Source organism: Maylandia zebra, linkage group LG16, assembly GCF_041146795.1.
Source record: "Maylandia zebra isolate NMK-2024a linkage group LG16, Mzebra_GT3a, whole genome shotgun sequence".
Taxonomy (NCBI): domain Eukaryota; kingdom Metazoa; phylum Chordata; class Actinopteri; order Cichliformes; family Cichlidae; genus Maylandia; species Maylandia zebra.
Genome location: NC_135182.1, coordinates 10,932,510 through 10,953,056, shown reverse-complemented (window position 1 = coordinate 10,953,056; position 20,547 = coordinate 10,932,510). Strand labels below are relative to the sequence as shown.

At 41.8% G+C, this 20,547-nt stretch overlaps 1 protein-coding gene across 1 annotated transcript in view; it reads left to right on the top strand.

Moving 5' to 3' along the window:
* Nucleotides 1-19,485, top strand: part of itgb5 (integrin, beta 5) — a 42,736-nt gene extending 23,251 nt beyond the window's left edge. The window contains exons 12-16 of the mRNA XM_004569805.4: nt 11,652-11,874; nt 12,931-13,031; nt 15,265-15,384; nt 16,025-16,191; nt 16,369-19,485. Coding sequence (XP_004569862.1) covers nt 11,652-11,874; nt 12,931-13,031; nt 15,265-15,384; nt 16,025-16,191; nt 16,369-16,464 — 707 coding nt within the window. The 3' untranslated portion in view covers nt 16,465-19,485. The remainder of the gene's footprint in view (nt 1-11,651; nt 11,875-12,930; nt 13,032-15,264; nt 15,385-16,024; nt 16,192-16,368) is intronic.
* Nucleotides 19,486-20,547: the final 1,062 nt, after the last annotated feature.

Below are 20,547 nucleotides of genomic sequence, written 5' to 3'. Positions count from 1 at the left end.
AAAAGGTAAAAAAAAAAAAGCTTTTATTGAAGTGCAGTTTTCAGATTTATATGCTCTTCACGTGTTAAATACTAGTCCAAAAAAACCCAGATAAAACCAGAGTAAAAGTCACTAGCAAAAATTTTCTTACGTATGACAGCACTGGATCTGTGTTATTTTTCATTTTGAGTGATCATGTGGGAAAATAACACACAAACACAGAGGAAGATTTTCCAGCTGTGTTTGGGGCTCACTCTGAAGTCTGGCAGGGGTAAAGCTAGCTCAGCCTCTTGGGTGGTTTGTCAGTTAGAGGTCACTGCTTCAGCCCCTGGGTTAATATCCTTAAGCTAAACAGCTGAGTGTGGGATGAATACAAGAAATCAGCTTGGTTGTTGCTGGGTGCATGCTGTGCCATCCACACAGTGCTGGGCGGAGGAGAAAATAACCACAGAGCAGCTTCTGAATTCAGATTTGTGTCCGGCAGATTCCAGTAACTGGAGCCTTCTGATGCTGATTAGAAGGTGATCTGTTGCTGATATGTATTCTCACACACGACAAATGAATGACAGGAGGACCTCCAGGGCTGGAGGCAGTGCTAGAGTATGCCAAGTGAAAGTAAATAAAAACAGAATGCAATGATTCTACAAAAAATACATTCACGAGTTGTGGAACAATTTCAAAATAATGTTCCTCAATATAAAAATACAACTCTGAATATCTCATCACCAACAGTACATGAGATATCAAGATTCAGAGATTTTGGAGAGAGGACAGAGCTCAATCTCCCCTGAGCTCCGGAACCTCATACGGCACTATACGTGAAATCAGCCGTGATTCTGTCATGGAAGTCAGTGCACTGACTCACACCACTTACTGTGTTATCTTCAAATCCAGCTTAAAGTTCTACCGTGCAAAGATCAGCTGAATTCAAATCTTGAAATAGTTTTTGAAGAGCCTGGGTGCTGTTGTTTTTAAATGCTGCACAGTGGCAAACATGACATGTTGCTACCATCAAATTTAAAATGTGCTAATGGGGTTTTTTTGGTTTGTTTTTGTTTTTTAAATAATGCATTTTCTCATGCATAACGGCCCAACTTTTAAAGTTCATGTAGTATTTTATTCACTGTTTAAAAGCATCACATTTTTTAGGTGTGTGTGATGAGAGATGTGTATACCTTTTCTCATGATCTTCCTACACTGGAGCCACATATACGTGACTGATAATAAGAAAAAGAAGAAGCCGGTCTGTCTTTTTCTTTCCGTGTCTATGTTGTGTCTTAGTGTGAGTAATGTTGATCGATGCAGAGTCATTCTATGACTTGCAGTCTGAGGAGAAGAAAAGTAAAGACTGTTTTCATGGTTGATAATGATTGTTGTCATCTGTGTGCTGTTATTCACATAATAATCCCAGCTACCTGTAATTGCTGCATGCTCTGATAGTTTTAGCGAGCTCTGCAACAGGCTGCATGTCTTACGTTACCTTTATTCTTCTTTTACTGGAACTCTTAAAACAGCCTCACGAAAGAGGAAGTTTGGTCTCCTAAGGTTTTTACTCCCCCACATCTCATAGAGACCAAATACTCTGTTTATTCCTGTTGATGAACTTTGCTTAGCTCAGCATACATGAGAGAGCTTGTCTTGGCCTGCACATTTTAATAGCATACATATTTTAGCTGTTTGACCCACTCACTCAAACACTCACACAAAGATACGCTAGCAACATTGTTTAAACTGCCTTTTAAATAGAAGGCATATTGACTAGAAAATGGATCCCATACTGAAGTAAAGATGTATCAGATGGTTGAATCTGAGAGAGAATAACTGTGCTCTGACAGTAGTGTGGCCTGTGACACCTGTAAAGCTCATTTTGCTGACTTAAAGTTTGACGTGTGCTTATTCTGTTGTGTTTCTAGGAGATGGATGGAAGTGTTGATACCAGTCTCTGGTGTGAGTAGTAGTGCTGTAGGCCGTGTCTGCAGCTGTAACATTTCCTGGCAGAAAAAATACGAGTGACTGCCTGGAGTGTGCTGTACTGTATATTGTCACAGTGATTGTGACAAGCCAGCAGCAGACATGCTGCCCAGATAAAGTGCAGTACTTGTATCCTTATTCCGTATGCACACAAAGTGTTCCTTGAATTCAATTCAATTTTATTTATACAGCAACAGTTCTGAATAACACTCACCCTATAATTTTAGAAAGAATTGCACAATCCCTTGTGAGGAAGCACTTAGTGAAAGTGTGAAGGAAAAACCCAGGCAGTCACAACCAGTTGGAGGTGAGGTGATATTGAAGAGAGCAGAGAGAGACAAGGGGAAAAACAGGGATGGATAGTCAGACTGTCAGTTGGTCGGTCTGTGCGTTGGTCTGCCACGGGAAGACGCCTGTTCTCTCAGGATAGTTTCATGTCTCCCACTATGGCGTTATTTTTGTGCCACTATTCTGAGCGCACGTAAAAAAAAATTTGAGCGGACTTAAAAAAAAAATTGCAGGTGCAAGTGTTGCATTTTGAGGAGAAATGTATTTTGAGCGAAGAAAAGCTAAATTTGAGTGAACAAAATTCATTGCTGCGTGCAAAAAATGTATTTCAGTGTTTGCTATTATCCACACACAGTAGCAGCCCATCTCGCTCAGTTTTTGCATTTGCGCTTGCTCGCAATGTGTTGCTCGCGCTCTCAACATTTCTGCCCGTGCGCGTTCAACTCTTTCTGTACACCGTTATGTTTGTGCCACAAAACCAGCCAATCACAGACTTGGATGCAAAAAGAAAAATCTGATTGGCTGTTTTGGTCTTCAATCAGCTCGAAATGACGAAATGCAATATCCCAGAATCCATTTCGTCAAGAACAACAAGACAGTGTACATCACTGTGACAACAGCATTTATTTTAGTTCAAAGGCTTTATGGTTTTTCCTGTATTACCTGGTGGTGTAGCCGGCAGATTTTTTTTTTTTTTTTTTTTTTTTTTGTCGTCAGTTCAGCCTTATATATTATGTTTAACCCGAGTGACCAGCTGGTGGGTAACAGGCATCTCCGAAAACGTTAGAGCACTTATGCAAATATGTGATGTCTTGATAAATCGAGCAGATATTTGAAGTTAACACAGCACCATTCTCGTATGAAAATATCTTAAAAGTTTATTTTGTGACCCATAAAGAGTAATATTTCAAACTCCGCCACTCTATGTTCCTTCGTTCAAAACTCAAACGAGGCGTTTGAGTTTTGAACGAAATGGATTCTGGGATATTGCATTTCGTCATTTCGAGCTGATTGAAGACCAAAACAGCCAATCAGATGGTTTTTTTGCATCCAAGTCTGTGTTTGGCTGGTTTTGTGGCACAAATATAACGGTGTACAGAAAGAGTAGAACGCGCACGGGCACAAATGTTGAGAGCGCGAGCAACACATTGCAGGCAAGCGCAAAAACTGAGTGAGAGGGGCTGCTAGTGTGTGTGTGTGTGTGTGTATGGATAATAGCAAACACTGAAATACATATTTTGCACGCAGAAATTAATTTTGTTCACTCAAATTTAGCTTTTCTTCGCTCAAAATAAATTTCTCCTCAAAATACAACAGTTTCACCTGTAAATTCTTTTTACGTGTGCTCAGAATAGTGGCACAAAAATAACGTCATATCCCACCTGCTCTTGTGTTTTGCTGCTGCAGTCACACTGCACAAGGCTGAGGTTGTCACTGTTTAGGCTTATAAATCATCAAGTACTCTTGAGTTTAACAGTTCTTTCATGTCACTGCATATGACTTAAATTCATGGAACCCACTGACAGTTTCAGCCTTTAATATTTGTTGGTCTCTGGAAGTATTTCATTCCTCCTGCTCCAAATTTCCACATATAGACAGAAGTAACTTGGTGTGTTTGATCTTTTCCTCTTATCTTGTGAGAACAGTGTGTCTCCCAGATCCTAGCCATGACAGAGGATTAAAAATGTCACTGAGGGTGTTTAAACCGTGACAGCAGTGATAAGTGATAACATGTTTTCATTTCTACTCACTGGGGACACAAACTGAAGCCTCGTCGGCACTTTTGCTGCTCACCGACTCCCTGCAGTCACTCCAGATGTTTCGCAGGACCCTCTTAGAGGATTTGTCTGCTGGTGATACTTTACAGTTTTTGTTACTGTCATGAAATCATCACTACTGCCATTTTGTGTCTGGCAGGGCGACATTTGCTGACGTGTAATTGATGTGGCTTGGTTTCAATGAACCATAAATGGGGAGAAACGTCTACCAGGCCCATCCTCTAAACAATAACCGTGTGTTCTTGTAAGCCCGTTTTAGAGTACAGTCAAAGAACCCTTGGGAATATTCCTTTCAGCACATTGAAACCTTGAACTCACAACACGAGCAGCTTCTGTTTAAAATAAGACACATTCCGAGGCCAGTCTGAGCCTGTGACTAAACAGTAATCTTATCCTACAGCCTACTGTGTCATTAAGATGAATGGTTTACAGAGATATTGTTCTCCTGTCAGAGCACTCATTTAAAGTGGTACACTCATATTTTGAGGTTCCTTCCCAGGGTCAGGGAGGTGCTGCCTTGCTGTGATGGATTTGTCTCGTCTCTGAAATGAGTGTACAGAGCACTCTGTCATTTGCTTCTTCAAATGATGTCAAACAAAAGAAGTGCCACCACAGGCATCATGTAAGATAGTTATCAACTTAAATGTTGTTATGCATAGATTGTATTTCTTTTAGTACTTTGTATTCACTGTAAGCCGAAAAAAATTGACCCAGAACTACTTTTGTGGGTCCTCTGGTTTTAGAATAAATAATACTTTAGATCAAACGTGGAAGACAGGACTACACCCAGACTGATATTTGGTCATTCAAAATCCTACATATCCAGTTTATTTTATGTGTGTTTTGTTGTTTTCGAGTGGCGTCCAGTCTGCAAACTATACAATATCAACACATGTTTGAAGGGTGTTTCTTTAGGGTCTTCTTTACTTTTTATTTTTTTTATTTTTCAATGATCGGCCATTAAAAATACCAATGCCAGTATACTGGCAGATAACTAGCAGAGCAGTCCTTCAAGGTCTGACACCTCCCAGCAGGATCAGGTGTTTTTTGGACAGTCACCTATCAGGTGCTGTTGGGGATAAAGGGGTAGGATCCTGCGTGGTAACGACTAGATATAGTGTAGGTGGATGACTCTTTGGGGACAGTACTATTCTGGTATCCAGCTTTGGGGATCCTGAGTGAGGAGCACTGGAAGTTCTGTGCGGAGCAGCCGTGAATCGCTGCCAGGGTTTCCACCTAAGAATGAGTGGCTGAGTCATGATTGGAGAAATTAAAGAAAAATGACTGGCACTACCTGCTCGTGGCAGTACTCATCATCACCCATCAGATCTAATTGTGGGCTCGTGGGTGATTTGAAGGTCATTTGGGAAGATGGGGAAAACCTAATGCTGGAATTTGACTGATGTTTTTGAAGGAAAGGACGTGTGTGGGTCACCATTTTTTTTCCAAAAATGACGAATAGGTATGTGAAACATTAACCTTCTCCTCTCTCCAGCATGCAGTTTTTAAAACTCTTCTGCGCTGTCCCCTGCAGTATCCTAAAACACTGCGCTGAACTCAGCGGTGAGCGGAGTGCATGCCGACACTGGGAACTGGGCCCAAATTACCCTCCGTTGACTGGTTGTGGCAGCTTTACCTGGTGGAGATGTTGCTGGGATATGAATGAGTTTTGTTTTTACAAAGATTTCTTACTAGCTTTTGTCTCCTTTGGCTTTCTGTGTTCGTCTTTTTTGGACAGTATCTCATCTCACAACAATAAGCGCTTCACTGGTACATATCCTCTTTAGCAGCATGCTTCTTCTGTTTTTGTTGTTTAACAAAAAGGAAGTGTCTACGTCTGTATTTAAAGTCAAGAAATAGTGCCAGAGGAGGCTATTTTTTTGACATCCTGTACTGTGCAGATTTATAGCACATGAATGGATAACATGCTTTGAAAAGATGTTTCACACTGTGGATTTTTTGGTTCTATCTTTACTTTAATTCATATTTTTGTATCAACTTTATTTAGAACATTTGAACTCAACTATGCCAATTATGTACTGCAGGATATCCCACAGGAAATGGAGCCTCTCCAGAAGGACACTTTTTACCTCCACTTTTCTTTTTCAAGGCAAAATAGCTTTCTACCACAAACATTTCCGATATTTGGTGAAGCCTTTGCACAAGACCACAATATAGATTCAGACTGCAACTGGAGACGTTGGAGGTTGCCGGCTTCGTTTTCCTTCCAAACATCACAGCCTCTGGGACACAGGCTCCTCTTTGGCCACCGCTGCAGGAAGTGACTGTTTCTCTCTCTGCAGTGGGAACCAGAGGGAGTGTTTCAGTCTTCCTCCACTCCTGCTGTAGGCTGCCACACCATATCACACATTCACTGCATTCCTGCCGAGGGTTACTGAGTTCAGTTTGTTGACCTCCAGACTAGAAAAAGAATCTTGGCTCGATGTAAAGCTGATGCTTTCCACTTAATGGGACAGCTAATTGCTGCTTGATGTTGCTGCTGCTGTCATAAACTGTTTGGTTTCATCTTCAGAGCTTATGGCATCATTTGAAGGCTTTCATTTTGAGCCAAATGTTCAAAGTGTCAGAGTATTGAGTAATTCCAGCTCACAGATCTAGAAATAATGTCCAGCTGTTCAAAAACAACTGGAACTACAACTGCAACCATCTCATGAATTGTACATCTGTGTCGAGTCCATCGTTTTCTCTCTCTCTCCTGTTTTCCACCCACAAAACACGCAGAGGGAGGGAGAGGCTGATGTGTCAAATCCTTCTTTGTACACTCTGGTTTGCACAGACATGCACAACAGTTCTCCAGATGGCCAAACAATTCACTCTGTGGACTTATTTGTCTGTGATGCTTTTATTGAGAAACATTAGTTGAGCTCCCGTTTAAAGCCCAAAGCTCCTGTTGTCTGTATGATATGATGGAAGAATTATCCTTCTAAAAATACCCCAGAAGCTCATTTCCGTTTATATAATCTCCAAATATTTATTTAAGCTCGTTTACAATGTGATGTCTCTCTCTCACAGCAAAAATAATATGGACAGGCCCTCACAGGCTACATGCAATGTTAGGATCTACTCTTGATCCTGTCATGCCTATAAAAGCCACCAGTCTGACAGAAGGGACTAATTATTTATTTTATTTGCTTGTTTTCAGCCTTTGTAATCCTTCCAAAGATATCCCCCTGATGTTTATACTGCATATTATATGCTCCAGTGTTATGAGAATATGTAATGCAGCGTATTGTGGTGTGAGATGATCGTATACTCCTGTTTTTGAGGATTTCTAAAGAATAATTATAGGTGCGCTTTTTTTTTTCTTTCTTACCTGTCTAATATTTTACTAAGAACTGTAATAGCATTTTTGTATAAATTCGAGTGAGTCTTAGGCCATGCTACATTAGCTTATGTCTCTGCACCACTCTGCAAGTATATCTATACAATACTAGATGGCAGTGTTATTACCATGCTATGCGGATCTGTTCAGACCTCAAACACTTTGCATTTACATAAAAGATGAACTTACGTTGTTGGTTTGCTTTGGTGAGGCTGAAGCAAAAGGCCAGAAGGAGGTGACTCACTGTTGTATAGAAATATAGGAAAACATGGGAAATATTGGAGAACAGCCCTTGATTTCTGAGCTCAGTGAACACTTTTCTGATGAGTTTATAGTCTCAATCACCAGTTTCAAGTCTTGCAGAATAGAACACAAATCAACACATTCCTTTTTTTTTTTTTTTTTTTTTAAATGGCTGTGGATCAGGAGGTAGAGTGCGTCCTGTACTAATCCAAAGCTTGGAGACCAAAGTATCATTGGGCAAGATAATGAAGCCTGAGTTGCTCCCAATGCATTTGTAACCGGACTTACGACTTATCATTAAGAATGACCGGACTCCACTAGCCAGTAGCAGAAGATCTAGGATCGGCAGGAGCCCAAGGTATAAACACCAATAAGGAGAGACCACACCACAATAGACTGTTCACAAATTTATTATATTTGACACACAGCAGCTGCAACAATGTAATGAAAAAACAATAAAATAAAATACAAAATATTTCCCCCAAAATAACAAACTAAATAAAAGTGCGCGCATACAGCTTTCTCTGAGTCAATTGTATGAATGGACAATGTCTGGTAACTGATGGATCGTTGGGGCCCGTTCAGTTTGTTTAACGTTTGTCCTACCACACTCCGATGAAGGAAGAAAGTTCGTAGTCCTGCAGGTATCTGAAGCTTCAATGGGAACGAAACTTTGGCTTCAATAAAACCTTGGCAAATCCTTTTCAATTTCGGGTTGGCTCGCCATCCAGTTAACTGGAACTGTGGAATCACTGCTCCTCGATGGGGCTTGCTTCAGACTGGGTCCGTCTGTCGAGTCATCCGTTGACAGGGTGAAACTCTGAACAACCAAAAACAACTGCAGCAGACTTGCTTTTAACTCCTAGCGATTCGACTTCGGGAACATTAGTTTCTCTGGCACATGGCATTATATGAACAGGAACGAAAATGGCAACACAGGAAATCATGTGATCAAGGTCAACAGCAAGGGTCACTGGGAGCTCATTGCTGATTGGCCAAGTTAAATGACAACAGATAATCTTATTGGTCCACATCTTCCTTTAAACATAAAAGAAAAAAAGAAATGACTAAATTGTTTACATTATACATGAAAAAAAACTACTTTCCACTGCTCTTTTTTTCTAGCTGGGCTACACATTCGTCAGAGACTGAATGTTAGAAGACAAAACACACCTAGATGTAGACAGAAATAAGGCCCAGGTGCCAATCTGCAGCTTCCCCAGCTTTCCTGTCAGTTTACAAAAAGAGAAAAAAACTTAGATCCTTTGTAATATGCCTTCACTAACCACTGGTTAGAGCTGGACCTGAGAAATGTTGAAAAGCAGACGCTTTCGCTGATTTTACTGCAGCAGTTGACTGCAAAGATGGGTAAAATTGTGAAAATAAAGATGTATGGTAGATTTTAGGCTAGTGCATTACAGTGAGCAAGATATAGACATATGTAGTATGCGTTCATGCTTCATTCATTCATTTGGTATTCATAGTCAGTAGTGTGAAGACTAGAACACTATTCTTTCCATTTTTTGTTTTTCCTTTCCATTTTGAATTTCCTCTAATCTTCTTATGGGAATCGAGCAACATGAGGGAGTATAAGTAATAAGTATTTGACGGCCTGAGATGGTGGTAACGAAACAGAAAGCAGCCTAATGTCAGAAATGAAAAGTCTTGGATGTCTCCAGAACAACTCCTTCCTCTTCCTCATTTTAACTCATCTTGGCTGCTGTTCCAGGCTGACAGAATGTCTCGAGAAACGTCATGGAAAAGTTGCAAGCTAAAGGGGAAGGTCACAGCTCTGAAGGATCTGAACACTTTCCATGTTCCCTCCTCCGCTACAGCTGTGTTTATTGTGAGTACTGCTTAATCTCACAGCAGAGAAGAAGAAGTGAAACAACTTACCAGCTAAATCACAAGACGGAATGGCAGGATAAAGAGCATGTGCACTTGCTCCAAACATCTGGTTCAAGGCATATGGTGATGGTTAGCTGTTGTAGACTCGTGAAGTGTTGATCGCTGGTATTTTCTTCTGTCGGCACGCCAGTTCATTTCACGATTGGTGCAGTGGTTTAAAGACTGTCAGCATCTAGGAAAAGAAGTGGTGCCTAACATATGACGAAACAAAGACATCTTTAACTTGGAGTTTGGCCAATTTTAAGCTTGTTTAAGTTGAGCATGAACATCTCCTAGCATGAATTTGTCTTGTTGCATAGACTTTTATAAAAAGATCCCCACATAGCTGATCTTCTTCTTTTCTTTATTTATTTAAAGAAAAAAATTGCAGCCATGCAGTGTGATGCAGAAAACAACATTTGTATACAACAGGAAATTCCAAAAGCTCAGTCATAAGCGCTGGGAAAGAGCACAGACATGAATATTTCACATAAATATTAGAGGAGTATTTGCACACAGCAGATCTATTAGCAGCTCGCCAGGACATGTTGAATGAGAACACAGCTACACTTCTTTTATCCTCCCCATACTGTCAGGAAAAGATCCCAGTTCGTGCCCTCTGAATGCCCACAAAGCAGCGCAGTCATCTAAGGACACGTTCCCAGTGTTGGTACTGTGAGTCAGCCACATGCCACTCATCGTGGTAGCCTCCAGTGACTGAGGGCTAGGAGTGGTGCTCTAAACAAATTTCATTTGACTGGTCTCAGGTTTTCAACCTTGAGAGAAAAAAACATGCACAGTTCTGCAGCATGCACTGAATAATTAGGAAGTGTTTAGACAAGAATAGGAAGAATTTACTGCATGTCTGTGATTCCAGACAGTGTGTTGCACAACCCTGACCACTTGCTTGATGATTAGAAAAAATGTTTCCTCTTGGTTTTGAGAAGTCTCTGTGACCTCTTTCAGGATCTGGCTGCAATCAGAGGCTCAGTTTTTCCTCCTGGTAGTGTCTGATGTTGACTGGCAGTATACTGTGATTGTCTTTCTTGACTGCCAGGAGAGCCCCTTTGACAGAAGTAGGAACCACTCCTACAGTGATTTCATTTGTTAGTGACCCAGTTATTTCTTAGTCTCCACAAATAACTGTCTTCAGTGTTTTTTCCATTTTAACGGCTTTGAAATAGGAGGACTGGAAAAGTCAAGTGTTTAATGTACCAGCCTACTCGATTAACGTGCTACATAAGAACCAGTCCATTCCTTTTCTGTTGATAAAGTCTGTATTGGTATAGTTTGCCTACAGTATGTCCTTCCTCTTTCTTATCATTCTCTGGGAGCAGATTCATGAATTTGGTCTTTGTGGAGGGTCTTGGAACAGCGGGTGTGAAATCAGCTTGTCAGTAAGGCTTCTTTGATTGCAGCTGCTGTCCTCCTTATATCAAGGAGTCTTCTTGTCTCTGACTGCTCTCTCTTTACCACAGGCTGTTCTTAGACAACCAAACCAAATCAGAGTTATAGCAAGAGCTAGAGCCCGTTCTCGGACTCATTCCAGTGTTGATAAGTCAATGAGTGCAGTACAAACAGGGCAGTTTGCTCAGTGCTGGTAGGAGAAGAGCATGATCAACACTGCAATACTCCAGATGTTTCAGTTTCCCACTGTTGCAAAGGAGAAGCAAAACCACCTCTATGAACTGTCAGCTAGACTCTGTATATGTTGCTCAATCTCATGTCACACGTGAAGTTTAGCCAGCGGCTTCTAGTGTAGTTTTTGTTCCTCTAGCTAAATCTAAGTCCTTCAGTTCTTAGACTTAGCCAGTAATCCACTCTTCAATGATATTCAAGTTTGCCAACAAAAGCATCTCAATATATTTCCAAAGCCATGAAATGAATCGCATAAAACTCCAATTTTTGCTTTTTATGAGGGTTGCTAATTATAGGGATCTATGTCCAGAAAACCTTTTACCCCACAGCTCTAAGAGGCCAATGGGGTGTTGTCATCACCCTGCTGGGCGTTCAGGTGGTATGGACGCCCAAAATTGAATGTGACCTAGGTGTTTCAAACTCAGAGCATCTGCTAAAAATATCTCTTATCACATACAGTGTCCGAGCTGCCTCGCTGTAACATTGTTTCTCTGCTGACCTGCTGTGTGTTCCTCTCACGGCAGGTCATGGTGAGTGTCACTGTGGGGAGTGTAAATGCCACGCCGGTTACATTGGCGACAACTGCAACTGCTCGACGGAGACATCGGGCTGCATTTCAGATGACGGGCAGATGTGCAGCGGGCGAGGCAGCTGTGTGTGCGGCCGCTGTCAGTGCACTGAGCCCGGAGCCTTTGGAGAAACCTGCGAAAAATGCCCCACTTGCCCCGATGCCTGCGGCACAAAGAGGTAAGTGCCGTGCTGCGGTTTATACCTGTGGTTTACACAGTCCAAGTTGGAGCTTTACCTGCTTGTTTGGGTTGCTAATATTCGCTGATAGATGAGAAATAAGGTGGAAAATTGAAACCTTCAGGCTGTCTGCAACTGTAAGCTCCAGGAAAAGCTCTAAGTAGTCTAAAACCAAGACCTCACATACCTCTCTCACTTGAAGACTGATCAGAAAACTCTTCCCATGCCTTCAAAGCTAACTCTCTTGTCATTTGTGACCTGAAGACATGAAACCATTTGTCTGCTGTTTGAACTCGGATCACTCCGTGTAGCAGCTCAAGCTTTTGATGGAACTACAGTTTCCTCTCAACAGGCTTCCTGTGAGAGATAAAGTTTAGTTGACAAACTGATGTTGTTTTTATTGTGCAAAAGCGCAAGTGCTGGTCAGAACTGATTTAAAAACAGGATTTTTGCTTCCATAGTGGAAGTCAAAGGCATCACTGTGCATTTGCTGTGCCAGAGAATTGATGACATTTCTATAGCTGGACAATCAGTGGTCCAATCCCTGCTTCTTTCAACCTCTGTGTCGAAGCATCTTCTGACATGATACATAGAACAAGTTTTGCCTAATCCATCCACTGGAGCCTGCTGGGCATAATGCTTAGAGGCATATAAGAATAGTGTTGTATCGATCTCTTTGTGAATGGGTGTCTTGTAGTAAGAAAGCGCTTTGAGCTCTCAGAATAGAAAACCATTTCTTTTAAGAACCAAATCAAGTTTAAAAGCAGCGTTTAACAAACTTGAAGCATCTGTGAAAGGTTCCTGTAACCTGCACCAGCAACAGTTCATGCACTCATCAGGTTCTTTGTTCTGTGTGCTGCACGGCTCACTTGCTGTTTAGTCACAGTTTGTAGTAGAGACAGTTCCAGTGTTTTAGCAGAGCACAGTGGGGCACTTTCGACAGCACAGTAACAATGTCATATGATTGGCTTTTGGGTTGAGTGATCTCTGCCTCCTGAATGTAGATATAAAAATGTATGCATATGTTTAGCGTGTCTTTGCCCTTCTCTGATTCAGGGAGTGCATTGAGTGCCGGCTTTTCAATTCTGGAAGGCTTGCGGACAATGAGACTTGCCAGCGACAGTGCAAGGATCACATCATCCCTGTGGAGACTCTCAGTGAGTAAACACAAATACACACACACACACACACACACACACACACACACACACACACACGCTAACACAGAGACCAACTTGCTGGCAGAGAAAAGTATTCACATCTGTAGCATCTGCAAAAGTTTCATTTTTCACATTCTGCATACCGTTTATTGTTGTTACTGTGGGACTTTGCTAAAGTAATTGTCTGACTCCCACTAATGAGGCACTATTAACACCTGATGTAATAAAGTACATTCAGATGCTCAACAGCCTGAATGCACGCGCAAGGACTTTTCCATTCCAGGAAAAACGATATTTTAAATATCAATACATAGAAGAACAGCTCGAAGTGATCTTCTACCTTTAAGCTTTCATGAGAAGCAGGATACATACACCAGACAGAAACGACTGAAGCAGCAGAGCTTGAAGCGGCTTAACTGATTAGCTGAAAGTGAAATAGTTGGCCATCTTTTATATACAGTCTATTTTAAAAACAAATTATAGGAAAATTCAAGTTTGTATTTTGGCAACAGAAGTGACCATTTTAGCAAATGGGGGGACTGGACTGTTTGATTGGACCTACAGTATTTTATTTCAGCCAAGAGTGCATTCGGCATGGACAGATGAAGTATAGTACATGTCGAGTCCTGACAGGTGTTTACGGGATTGTCTAAAGTAACGTTTTTAGTTCCAGGTACTTTGGATGGACATGTGACATGTCACAGCTGATTTAGATTTGTGCTGTGAGTCTCTGACTCTATGCAATAACCTGTAAAAGTAGCCAACTTTGTTACCAGCATTCATGCTTGTGCGTGTTGTTTCATGTGTGGTGCAGCCTCGATAAGAAACAAATAAAATGTTTGGTTCCCACTCTTTGTTGTTGTTTTGGTTTGGCTCTTTTTCATTTTCAGAGACAGACACATTTGTACTTCCCTCAGGTGCATTCTGATCGTTTCAGCAATCTCCCTCGAGGAATATGCCGACCACTGGGAATTCTTTTATCGAGGCTGTGATTGTTCTTCCTGTACTAGGACGATAGCCGTTATTCTTTTACTGATAAATTTAAAAACAGTGTAGTTACTTTTCCACGTCAGCTTACATCATATTATGTGGCAGGGTTTTGGAGCGTTCTGGTTCCAGTAGCTTAACACAGAAGTATAAATCCCCTGTTAGCATCTACAGGTGCTACAGCCTCTGAGTTTCTTTTCTAGTATGGCTGTCACCTCTGTTCCACTCTCTGTGGTTGTTTGAGGCTTTGCTGCTTGCACCCTTTCTTTTTTCACACCTCTGTGATTGCTAATGAAAGCACACCCAGTGCTCAGCGGTCAGGCTTGGCCTCGTGTTTATGTTATTATGTGGAAGACAGCGGTCTGGACCTGTCGCAGCTCCACACAGCAGGCAGCTACACCATCTCGTCTACAACCCCTCATTTGGTTCAGAGTTCAGTCTATTTTAGAATCCAATCCTCCGCTGACACCTACCTTCTCTACAGGGAGAATCCACCCGCTAAACAAACCAAACCTGCAGTGCACTGCCTGTCTCGTGGTTCATTGTAAAAAGCCAGGGGACACCATCCAAAATGTTTGGCAGTGCATCTTTTTTTTTCCTCACAGCCTGGTGCTGGACACTCGGGGGAAATGTGAAATGTTTTAAGTGGCACTGTGACACTGCATGGCCTGAGTCTGTGTTTAGCCATAGAGACTATTATATTAGCATTCCATATTGGCCCAGCATGGCCCTGGCCCAGGTCTGATGTGTTTCATAGCATTCTCTACTAGTTCAGCCATCTGACTGCCCTTAATGGTCTCCACATGTACATTCCAGATACTTTGTGCATGAACTAGAGGAGCAGGGGCTGATGGGAGGGGTGGACCAGGACGGAGTGACCTCATCCTCCCTTGTGAGGTTTTGAATCTGGTCAGATAATGATGATCGAATGCAAACAATGGCAAACAGAATGTCAGCATTTCAGTCAAGGCTGTCTTTTTTGTTGTTGTTGTTTTTAAATTGTGACTTCACAGCAGAGACATTGACCGATGTGTTAAACATTCATAAGTGGTTCCGTTTGCCCCTGAGCGTGAGATTCCTCTTGGATGTCTTTTGTTCCAGTATCTGAAGCCAAACCTTAATAGTTTTTTATAATATCAAAGTCTCGCTTTGTTAGAACAGCAGTAGAAAGTGAGAAACTTGCATTTATTGAAAAATGTGTCTGTGTTTTCTCCCACCTCCCATCTCTCTCTGTCGTGCTTAGAAACTGACGAGCCCGGCGCTGTGCTTTGTTTGTACAAGACAGACGACGATTGTGTCATGAAGTTCACATATTCTGAGCACGCCAGCGGACAATCTATACTCTCAGCTCTTAAAGAGCCAGGTCAGTGCTACAAACAACAATACATAATGTTGTCTTTCCTGGGTTTTTTGTTTTGTTTTTTAGCAGCACTTGTTGGTAAATTTGACAGCTGGTAATGATCAGGTGCTTTTGGATTGTACGTAGGTATCAGCTGCTTGATTTTCACCACCATCTTTAAAGATTCTGGGTTCATTGCTCCCAACCTTACCTCACATTATTCCCCCTCAGTGGTTACAGACAATGAACCTGTCACTACAAAGGAAGCTTAAGAGTGTAGTACTGAGTGACTGTCATTCTATGTCCAGAGTCAGGGGTGTCGAATTTATTATTTTTGGTCCAATTTGTTTTTACAAATTGGACCAAAAACAACTAGAAATTTTCAGGCTGTACAGGTGGATTAAAACGGTCATATTCAATACAAACATTTGTTAACATTACTGTTACTCAAAATAAAAGACTGACTGCAGTGGGGGATGTCAACTGTTTCATGTTACCTGAGTTCGCTGTCTCCATTTACACACTGGCTCCAGAAAGTCCACACGTCTATTTTTAAGTGGGCAGAGTGACACCCTGGCCCTCTTGCTGTGTTTTCAGTGCCGCCTTAGCTGTGACTTAAGTTAAGTGAGCTTGTGTTAAATGTTGTTTCCTGTGCCTGCTTCAGAGTGCGTCAGGGGACCAGATGCCCTGATGGTGCTGGTGGCAGTGGTTGGGAGCATCTTGTTGGTAGGACTGTTGCTGCTCGCTGCCTGGAAGCTGGTCATCACTATCCACGACCGGCGTGAGTTTGCCCGCTTCCAGAGCGCCCGCTCGCGTGCCCGATATGAAATGGTAAGGATGAGCCCAACTCATGAGTATTACAGCCCCATCATGTATACTAGCAATAAACTGAGGCTCATAGTTTGAGGCTGAAAAACCTCAGCACCTTCTATGTAGGTGAGATAAACCAAGCCAGTCAAGTAAAATGGGCCCTTCAGGTATTAAAAGTCTCATCTCTCTCCCCCTCAGGCCTCTAACCCTCTGTACAAGCACCCCATCTCTACACATTTTGTGGAAACAGATTTCAGCATGTACAGTAAGTCCTACAATGGAGGGCTCCACTGATCCCTCAGTACAGGGCGCGGCGGGACCGGTCCAACAAGTAGATCAAGGAGACGTGCCTGAGGTGGATGGTGGACTGAGCACACTCACCCGTCTGCACAGTGCACACCCACGGCGATGGCAGAAGAGAAATGACTTAGTGTGTTCAAAGAGAAGTCTGTGGCCTTTTTTTGTTTTATTTTCACCCGGGAGATTCAAACCACCTGTGTCTGTGCTTCACCGAACAAATTAACACCACCCTCGTCGTGATCGGGATACAGAGTGATTAGGGTTAGAAGTGAGCTCATCTGCAGTTATTCATCATAGACCAACTTATGGAAACCATAACTCCAGCCACATAAAAGCACTGCTCATTCTGTACAGATCAGGCAAGATATTGGCTTCTCTTTGTATATTTTTGTAGGTGTTGAAGATGCATTTTTAGCACAGACTGCGCACCCAGCACGACTCTGAACTGCAGATGATTCCAATTCACATGATTCTTAAAAAGCACATATTTCTGAGGGGGCCGGGGCTATTAAAATGTTTGGTACTACTAACTTTTACTAAGCAACTTTTCTTACCTTCATTTTGCACAGAAGTTATTGAGTCAAGTCTTGGAAAGATTTACATAGTTTTTTTTTAATGTCTTAAGTGTGTGTGTGTGTGCGTGTGTGTGTGTGTGTGTGTGTGTGTTTGTGCTCCAGTTGCACTCAGTTGCAGGGTACAAACTCACCCTTCAGCATCTGAACACTGACGTTTCAGTCTGGTGTTGCTCTGTAACAAGAAAAGAACAAATCTGGCAACATTTTGGTCTGTTTCTAGAGCTGCTCTGGCCTCCTTACCACCTCTAAGACACTGCTAAAAAAACCCATTCCCAAACATTTAGCTTTCTTTAAATGTACAACTAAATAAATAACATGCATTACATTCTATACGTTAAAACACATTCAGCAGGGGTCAGCAAGTATTCAATCATGGGCTCTTTAGTATATTTATATACAGTATATATTATGGGTTCATTTATTAACTTCCTTGAATATAGGCAGGACTGGATTTAATGTGGTTATGTTTATTGATATAAGCCCAGTGTTAATATTTTTAAACACGACTATTAAACCTTATCTTGTGTCGGGGAGGCTGAGTGGCCAGATTTGGCCCCTGGTCACCATTAGCCTGCCCAGTTTATTTTATGTTGTAAAATAAATGAGTGTTAATAAATTAATAAGCTTAGTATTGGGAGGTCACAGGTCAAGGTCAGTCAGCTATCGCCTGACGGTAATGCCAGTCCAGATCAGTTCATACCCATCTGTGTATCTTATTGGCCAATCTGAGTTGCTGCTGCCACTGCAAAAGCTGTTTTTGCAACCCACCTCAGCTCCTCTTTATCATGTATGTCATTTGTACCCGGTCACATTTTGGACAGAGAAGACAGATGGTTTGAAAGAGGAGTAAAAGAAGCCATCTATGTGCACTGTGAGCGGCCATCTTTGAATAGAGGCGGTGGTTTACGACACCAACTGTCTGCCATCTATAATCCAGTTTTGAGATCCCTTCCCAGACGCCTTAACGCCCACACACATCCTGGGCCATTTGACCTCAGGACATCGCATGAAAGGGTGGGGCTAGGTCTCACAGTGAGGTCACCCGAAACCTTGGCTGATTGTGACCTACACCCGTTTTCACACCTTGGCTCATGTAGAGGATCATTAGAGGGTCCATTGTCCCTCTTGGGGGGGACACTCCCATAGGGCTTAAATCTGGGACTCTTAGAACTGAAGAAGCTACTCTGATGAGAGGTTAAACCTCTTCAAGCAGCTTAAAGAAGTCCAGACGCTTTTCTTTCCAAGCTCCTTAGTCTACACTGACCTGGATGACTGAGAACCTTCACAGACATACCTGGTTCAGTATCTTTCTTCTGCAACGTCCTTCTATTTAGGCTTTCCATGTATGACAACGAGAGGGTGGGAGGTACCAGAGCCATGCCGCCAAATCCAACCTCCTGCAGATAATTTGGATAAAGTGTTTCTTACACAATTATCTTTTTGACTGTTTAGACAAAACAAGCAATATGATGATGTCACTGTTACAAAGTGACAGAACTAATAAAGTGCTAGAATTCCATTCACCAAATATGAAGCACAATCTTCTTGGAAATATTGTGAGATAATTTTACTGAAAAGCCTTAACAAAATCCAAATAGATAAGTTAAATAGGATACATTTTTCACCCATTATCTAGTTTGGTCCTTTCACTTTTGTTTAATTTTTCAGTCTATGAATATGCCGCTGAGTTGAATAAAATGTATATATGCAGAAAAAAAACATTAATCATAATCAACAGTGTCTTTTTAAATGTATTGACAGTAAGGAAAATCTCAAACATCACCAGCCTCTGATTCTCTAAAACCAGCTCCCAAACACAGGGTTAGGGGTCTGCGCTGTGTGAAATAGCCAGCACTGTGGTAATGACGTTCTCAACGGTTACGTTCACGTGCAGTGGAGACACAGATCAGTGTGACTGTGACATGTGCGGTGCTGTGTTAATGTTATTTGGGCACATAATATGACTGGCTTATAATATGACTCTGTATTCGCCCTGCCAGCTGTGGGAGTGGGTGGAAGCAAAGTGTCCAGGGTCATAAATCAGCAGTTGTTGTTCCCACAGGAAGAAGCTCTGTCTGAACCGTCAGAGGGAAAGCAGGACGTGTAGGGAGGGGTGAGCCTGGGGGAAGAAGGTGCTCTGTGAGCTTTTTGGTAACAATCTTAAGTGTAAGTGGCAGGAACTTGGAGTTGGCGTGAGTGAGTGATGAATGTTAATAATATTACATGTGGGCATGCGAGGCTAAAAGTGCCTTGCAGTTTTCACTTGGCTCGGGTGTGCTTCTTGGCACAGCTGACTGAAGTTCTCCCACCACTACCTTTTCCAGCTCCTCCTCTTTGTACAGCCCTGAACATTTACACATGGAAAAACAGGACTCGCAGCACTCCCTGTAACACTGCACGCACACACAGCAAAACAATAAATCTGCTTTTGTCAAAACTCCGTCAGTCTCTTGTGTTTGCTTCAGTCCATTGTTGAATTTTCTCAAAGGCTATTTTAGGACGAACGTTGTGAATCCGAGTTCTATTCCAGGACATCGCACATGCGTGTGTGCACACTTCAAAGTTTGGTAAAACATCTGTTTGCACCACTAACTCTGCTCTTACATGTTTGATGTGTAATTGCTCAGACAGGACTGCTTCTCTGATGCTGTAATTTACACTTGGTTAAACTCCTCCCACACATTATCATAATGACTCTGTAATTAGGTTTATTCCATGTGCTTCAAATTAACTTTTTTTTTTTCATTTTTAAAGAACAGCAGAATGAACAACATCATTCTCTCTGTTTAATATGTCACTAAATGTTGCACTACACATTTGTGCAGAGTTAATTACATGTCCACACATCAGAATCCATACAGAGATGTGAACATTCGCATGTAACAGTCAGTATTTTTTGATTTGTTATTTTTATGTTAATGATAAATGATTATAAAAGATCTTATAAATGACAGTTTTGTCTCTCACAATAAAGTGAAATGTGTTTAAAAATTTTACAAAGGGATTGAAGACACTTTGTACTTTAGGGGAACCCCTTTAACAAAGCTGTTAATCTCCACTGCTTTTGCATTGTCCTCAGTTTATCCCCGTCCCCAGAAGTGTCTGTGATATGCTGTATGTACACACACCAGAAAAAAATCTTAAAATGCAACAAAAGAAAATACTTTTTTTCTTTTGAGGTTTTTTTTTTTTCATATTTTCACGATTACCTCCATGCTCCTGGGACAGAGTTTTACAAAGGGCTGATATCCTTGTCGATAATACAGAGGACAGTGTAGTGTTGTCGGTGTTGATACAGTGTTGTCTGTATGTAGGTGAGTCTTTCTCAGCTCCATCCAGTCCGGCCAGTTTGCCACAGATACGGGGTCTGAGTTCTTCTAAAAGGGGGAAAGTTCCACCATCAGTGACCCTCAAACAAAAAGCTTTTTTCTTACATTGCAAAGGTTCAGGATAACACAGCACACATTGACCGGCTCACTCGTGCCTGTGGTTAAGATTTCTT